At 39.5% G+C, this 7,500-nt stretch overlaps 1 protein-coding gene across 1 annotated transcript in view; it reads right to left on the reverse strand.

The window, feature by feature from the left end:
• The window catches only part of LOC138036204 (hephaestin-like protein), a gene marked incomplete at its 5' end in the record, with an annotated part of 32,047 nt that overhangs the window by 923 nt on the left and 23,624 nt on the right, over nucleotides 1-7,500 (reverse strand). Inside the window, 3 exons of the mRNA XM_068882559.1 lie at nucleotides 1-338; nucleotides 3,797-3,953; nucleotides 7,065-7,391. The exon at nucleotides 1-338 is cut by the window's left edge and continues 923 nt beyond it. Of these exons, the coding sequence (XP_068738660.1) occupies nucleotides 214-338; nucleotides 3,797-3,953; nucleotides 7,065-7,391 (609 nt within the window). The remainder of the gene's footprint in view (nucleotides 339-3,796; nucleotides 3,954-7,064; nucleotides 7,392-7,500) is intronic.

Below are 7,500 nucleotides of genomic sequence, written 5' to 3' on the forward strand. Positions count from 1 at the left end.
GAGATGACCTGGGGCTTTTTAATACAACTTGTATATTGTAAAAAAAAAAAACGTCTCCAGTCAGCTATGCCATCCCTTAGTGGTGTACTCCCTCCTATGAAAAATCCTGGATCCGCCCCAGGAAACCTTCGGTAGACAGCTACTGAAGCAACTTCTAAATTAATCTGGTCATGTGGTTTTCTTTCTACACTCAGCCCTGCTACTGTTTCCAAGTCAAGCGTCCAAAAGGATCACAACAACAGCGGACAGCAAACAGCTGAAGACGCCACCAGCCACAACTGAATTCGCGGTGCCGGGTATTGGCTTCATTGGCTTGGTTGTTGGCTTCAATGACTTATCTGTTTTGATTTGAAAGTAATTCTAGAGATCGTATACACGCGTTTATTCTAAGATATGAATTTGCCATTTTTTCCCACCACCTTTTTGGCCAATAAGTACTTTTAGATTCTAGCTAACCCGCACAGCCGACGATCGCAAAGTCTCCCATCTAGCCGCCATCCTGTGTTTCAATGATACTATTGAAGAGGGCAAAGAGGGAGGTGATGTAGGAGCTTTAACTTCCACCTGCTCGCTCCATTTACGTCTCTCACTGCCCAGTCTACCTTTCCTTATTAATCGTGTTCCGGAATAATTTTGCATACATTATTAAGTGATCTACGTTGACCAAAATTTGCCCAGTCTACCTTTCCTTATTAATCCGAGATAATGGTAATACATCAAGACTTGCGGGCAACAAAATGCGCCTAACCCTACCCCATAACAAATATTGTTATTTGCCGCTTATAATAGTCAAACCACTGAAACGTATCCTCGAACATTTTAGGGTGCGTTCGATTGACCCTATTCCGGAATAAGAATACGTAGAGAGATACTTTAAAACGGTATGTTTGGCGTTTTGAAGCAACAAGGATAATAAAGATATGTTTAAAATAGCATTTTAGCAGGTGTTTGACAATTTTAATGTGAATCTACGCAAGAACGAAGGATTTCTAACTTCTATTCCATGTATTCCTATTCCGGAATAGGGTCAATCGAACGCACCCTTAATATAACACGTCCATTACGTAAAACTGAATGCAATAATAGTTCCGAAACATGATCGTAATCTCTATTTCGTGTCATGCGAGGCGCGAGTGACACACGAGAGGACGTAATAGCCCATTTCCGAGTTGCTGCATGCCTCAGTTTCAAGCGAGTCCTGGTGCACAACCATTCAAATGGAAATGAGTTGCGTATTCTTACGCAAATCAAACTCATTTCCCTTTCAATAGTTGAGCACCAAGACTCACTTTGAAACCGAGACAAACCGCAACTCGGAAATGGCCCATTCGTTGGTTGGCGGCTCACTCGCGCGTGGCATTTCGCAAATCGCGAAATGCAGAGCTAGCGCGCGGGTTAATAGGGAGCTTAAGCACATGCGTTTTTGAGATGCGGCCGGCAACCGGAAGAGAAAATTTCACATGCCAGGACAGTGGTGTCTCCGAGATTTTTATACTAAGCATCTCTAATGGAGAAAAGATACTTAGTAATGTAAATGTGGTTGTGTGAAGACAGGTTAAAATGGAAAACAGCTCACTTCCGGTTGCCGTCCGAGTCTTAAAATGCCCCTGTGATAAAAAAAATCACTTCCTTCTTTTCTTCAGATTTTTAAAGTGGGTTTGCTTAACACTGACTTGCAAACTTTTGAGCTTCGATTTTTATTTAAAGGCCGTTTACTTTGAGTGTTTTGGATTTCACGGTACGCCATTACTCACATTCTAGACAGACCGATTGGACCTCAGAGTGTTGGATCCAGGGAAAAGTGACGTCAAAGGCTCACTAGCTTAAAAATTACAGGGTGTGAATGCAGCTTGTTATCTATGCAAAACGTGAGTTTAAAAGTCTGAGAGCCCAAAACTCCCGTGCTGCATACTAATTTTACGGTGTACACACGCATTGCATTCTTAAACTTGTGAGCCTTTGACGTCATTTTCTCCTCCATCCAGCAATCTCAAGATCTTAAAGTCGGGGTGCAGGGATGGCGCAGTGGTGAGAGCACTCATCTCCCACCAATGTGGCCCTGGTTCGATTCCCTGACTCGGCGTCATATGTGGGTTGAGTTTGTTGGTTCTCTGCTCTGCACCGAGGCGGTTTCCCCTCTCCTCAAAAACCAACCTTTGATTTGATTTCCGTTAGTTGTTAATTTCAGTTTACATTGTCCCAAATTAGTGCTCCAGTGCTGGAACGACTAGACACTTAAATAAAGGTCATTTCCTTTTTTTTTTTTTTTTTTTGGTAATGGCGGACCATTAAATAGGAAAATTCCATTTAAAATAACCAGGTGTCTTTTTTAAATCAAGGCTTAAACCTTTGGTCAGTTAGTGTTTAGGTAACAGAGATTTGAAATCCAAAAAAAAAAAAAACAAAAACGAATTGATTTTTTGGTCACAGGGGCACTTTAAACACGCGTGCTTGAGCTCCCTATTGTCTCAGCCCATTTTGACGTGGTTTTAAACTCATAGCAAAAAGAAAACTATTCCTTTGTTTATCCAATTTTGACCGAAGGTGAGATGAAGAAGTCTGACCACCAACTAATATTAACAGAGATCTTAAGCCAGAGCGAGGCCCATGGAAACAGGGAGGTCATCTGAAAATATTGCCCATTGGCAGCTTTTGCGTGACGACATCGCCGCCATGTTTGTAGACGAAAACAAAAGATCTCTCATCAGCTCTTTTTGTTCGTCCACCAGTATTTATACATTACACCAGTGTCATCTCGGTCTTAAGAGATTGGTGGCAAATCGCGCGCCCACTGTGTGTGCAATGATTCCAAGTTGTCCAGGATGTACAAAGTGTATCAACTATCCAACTGCGTGGAAGTTTACACAAAAATTAAACTTGTGTTGTTTGGCGTTTTCGTTCTCGAGACGACGTTGCTTAAGCTTATTACATTCGCTCTTTTCAACAACCCAGTTCTCTTTGGAAAGTTCTTTGGGGCCTTTCTGCAGGTACCGGAAAAAATTGTGTTTTTGGTCACTTGGGATTAGTCTTTATTTGGAGTTGTGTTTTTTTTTTTTTTTTTCTTTTTTTTTTACGTAATTTTAACTCCGGTACCTGCAGAAGCTGCCGTTCTTTGTACTGGTAATCAAATGATTTCGAGTGCAATTTGGAATTAAACAAGCACGAGTAATTTTTTTCAAAGACGAGCTATAGGCTCGTTCAATTTGTAGTCTATTTAAAAAAATACAATTGTTTATTTATTCCAAATTGCACGAGAAAAATTATCTGATTACGTATTAATAATATACACAAAACATTTCGAGATGGTTAAGCAGAAGCAACGCACGCGTATCACGCAATCATCGCGCCATCCAGGGCTCGCATCTCTGACTTTCTTTGCTCATTGACCAATCCTAATGCTTGGTTTATCACTTCTGTTTGCACTGAATTACCTCTACACCGTGTTACCCGAAAAGTGCATTTCTCTTAGCCAATCAGAATAGAATGAGCGTAAAAACAATGAATAAAAACTTCAGTGAAGCATGAAAAACTCAAGGTAAAGAAAATGCATTGTTTTTAAGAAGAGACCCCAAAACGAACTGTATTATTGTAGTACTGTGGTCTTTCCTCTGTGGTATATCATAGTTGGGAGAGTAAATACTTGGAAATACTAGCTACAACAAGGGGCTCTATTATCGCAGGATAAACAATTGAAAGATATAGTGACGAAGATGATGGCGATTGGTGGAAGACGACGATAGAGAGCAAATAAGCACTCAATGCGGTATTAATTAAGTATAGGTTATAACCAACTTACCACGAACGGAATATACTGTTTCCATGCCAGCAACCATGTGATCATTCACGTGACAATGAAGCATCCACTCACCAACGCTGTCTGGAGTCATCCTCACGGTTGCGAAGACTCCTGGGAACAGATCGTACACGTCTTCTCGGTGATAAGAAACTTGTTTCTAAAAGAGAACATAAACGATTTAATGGCACATCACTAACGCGGTATTAAAGCATTCAGCTTGGTGATGTTGGTTACCGTGTAGAATGAAATTTTTGCGGGACGGATTAGCGATTTTTTTAGGTTTGCGGGAACAAATTTTTGTGGCTCCAGTTGACTCTGGGAACTAATTTTTGTGGTTTTCTTTTCAAGAAGCAAGACTATTTTCAATGTTTAATAGTTTTATGGCAAAAAAAACTCTCAATCATCGAGAACGGATGGATAAAATGTGGCATCCTAGAAGCCTTAGAAAATAGTGTTCCGTTGGATGAACGCTGATGAAAATAGCTATATTGATATCGGCGCTATACAAGTTTATTATTATTATTATTATTATTATTATTATTATTATTATTATTGTTATTATTATTATTATCATCACTATTATTATTATCATCACTATTATCATTATCATTATCATCGTAATTATTATCATTATCATCATCATCATCATTATCATTATCATTATGACCCGTTAGAGGAAGTTTAACTTGACCTTCTGATTGACTGCTTTGAATTCGTTTCTTGTGCCTCAGAGATTGGAAAAGTATTAACTTTTTATCATTAAAATACAAGAAAAAATAAATTCTTATTGCTTCGTTTTGTTTTCAGTTTTTTTTCCCCAAGGTATGATATATAGTAACACAAGTGGATTAAAAGCCATTTTAATTAAATTTTTGCAGTTTTAGTTTTGCTGGTTTTTTTTTTTTTTAAAGTGTAATTTATGAACGGATCAAGTACCATCCGCAAAGGGGACAGCTCTTCTTAGAGTTATTTTCATAGAGTTACGTCGTAGAGTTAGAATTAAGTTTCCAAAATCCTGAATTCACGATTTTGGACTGCAGTCCAAAATCTTGAGTTCAGGATTTTGGCAGGTTAAAATCGTGAATTCCAAAATCTTGAATTCAGGATTTTGGCCGTCCAAAATCTTGAATTCAGGATTTTGGCAGTCCAAAATCTTGAATGATTCCAAAATCTTGAATCCAGGCTTTTGGCAGTCCAAAATCTTGAATTCAGGATTTTGGCCGTCCAAAATCTTGAATTGAGGATTTTGGAAGTCGTTAACTCTACTCTAAGTCATAACTCTACGGAAATAACTCTATTGATAGTTAACCTCATCCGCAAAATGCGAAAAAATTAAATCCCGCAAAATAAAAGTGCTACACGTTATCTTCTTTGAACCCCCAATGATCGAAGAGCGCAAATCAATTACCATAGAATTTTTGGTAGACATATTTAATCGGAGATTGAAATACACGACAGCTAGAGATCATCAAAGTTAAGCAGAAACGTAAGAAGTTGCGAAAACAGCCCCCGTTCAAGCCTGGATATTTTTTCAGGCTTTCTTCGAAGCTATTTAAGTTACACTGAGCTCAACTGCTCCAGCTTTCGTGTAAATTTAAGCTTGCTAGGAGCCCATTCACCTTCCACAATACACCCACCCCACAGGCAAATCAAGTCAAGTGCCTTCTTCATACAAACGCAGCGACAAAAAAGCCTGCCGCACTTCCTCTTTCCCTCTTTTCGTGACGTCAAAAGCCCAAAGGAAATATAATCTAGTCTATTTCTGAGCATCACGTATGGAGGCTCATAATCATGCGAAAACTGTCAATAAAGAGGCGCTGTGATGTAATGATTAACGCCCTTGATTTTCTATCAAGGTGGTTCGATTCGATACAAAAGAAGCTCTATTAATAATTAGCACGCTATCTCTTTTCACACTGACTGACATACTGCTGCCGATATAATACCAGCGCTCGATTTAAAGAAGATGACAGATAGGGAAATAGCGACACTAGAAAACAATATTATTCGTTCAGGGGAAGAACTCCTCGTGCTGAACGAACGTTGCACATTTCAGTACATTCCTTTGCTGCACTCGGCAAAACCACAACTTGAAATTAACGCATTTTATGGTCTTGAATGCAGCATGAGGAAACGATGAATGGTTGATTTTCTTTCCTTACCTCAAAAGCGTTCGCACCAAACCGGTAGTAGGATATTTTCCCATATTCTACAATGGACCGAATAGACCAATTTCGATATATTAAAATTCAGTCCTAAACAAAAGACATCATCTCGAGGCTCTGGGGAATAAATAATGATTTGTATGAGTTTATTCCCCAGAGCCTCGAGATGATGCCTTTTGTTTTCGACTGAATTTTAATATATCGAAATTGGTCTATTGGAATAATCGCGAACAACTTACGACAGCGGCAGGTTATATTTTGAAGTAACATTTCCGTTGACGCTAACATTGTCAATGCCTTAATAGGCCTTATGCATGATGACGCCATATGATCAAAACTTCGCCTCCAAGCCTCGTTTGCACAAAATTATTCACATCATCTTGACATGCAATACTCTTCGCACATGGGTTTTCTTTACATGTTTGTTCCTTTGGGATTCAGCTTAAGCTAAAAATTTACAAGTTTGATTGTTCGAATTCGAGGCTTGGTGGTGAGATCAGCTGGTCAGACGTCCCCACTCATAAGGGCTATTACCTAGTACCTGCGAGGAAAATGGAGGGAGGGGAGGGGGCAATGTCCTTACTGAGATTATCAATGTGATTCCACCCTCTTATCTAACAATTCCATTACCCCTCTAAAGGGAAGAGTTAATTTTGTCACTATATGGTTATGAACAACTTGAGAAACAACTTGAAAAACAACTCATGTTCTCGTAAGAAAAGACCCTCAAATCCAGCCGGTAAGAATAAAAATGATCATAAAAGGAAGGCAAAGCCGTCTGCTATCGTCATCCCAAACATCAAATCCAAAGTTTGATATGAATGTCATAGGCTACTAAAACCGGGATAAGCCCTCGTGGCTTGCAACTAGCTCGTGGCGGAATTATTCTTACTAAAATCTCTACACACCTTATTCCAAAATGGCCGTCAAGTTAGTATTCTTTTGTTTACTTTCAAATTAGGCCTTGTTGCCTCGTCCTCAGGCTGAAAATTCAAAAGATTATTTAACCTTGAACGAGGCAAAAAGGGCTAATTTGTAAACAGACAAAAGAATCACTAAAACCGTGGTCATTTTGCAATAAGAAGTATAGCCGTTCCACTCACCCGAAGAAACGCTTGGCCGTGAAAATGAACCGTGTGTATGTCAACCTCATTCCCAATGCCAAGTAGTAACCAGTCCACTTTCTCGTCCTGGTACATTTCCAAATCCTTCAAGTTACCAAACACGTATCCATTGATGCCGTGCATTTTGTTGCTCTCCTGAAAGTCTTCTTTTCCTTTCAACGCTTCTTTATCGCCGGGGTTTCTGCAGTAAGTGCCGATGTTCTCGTCCAAGTACCAACTTTCATTTTCATCAAGAACAGTAAACAAAAGAACAAACTCCCGATCGACATCCGTTCTCTCGTCGTTCGATCCTTCTTTCAGTTTACCCTGAGGACGTGAAAAATGACGTAAGCTTTAGCTTTCGCGGGGTTGAAAACAAGCGCGCCGAGCTCTTAAGCTTGCGCCACTTGTAGTTAACGGAACCAATTTTGGTCCA

This window comes from Montipora capricornis, unplaced genomic scaffold, assembly GCF_036669925.1.
Source record: "Montipora capricornis isolate CH-2021 unplaced genomic scaffold, ASM3666992v2 scaffold_467, whole genome shotgun sequence".
In the NCBI taxonomy this organism is placed as follows: Eukaryota; Metazoa; Cnidaria; class Anthozoa; order Scleractinia; family Acroporidae; genus Montipora; species Montipora capricornis.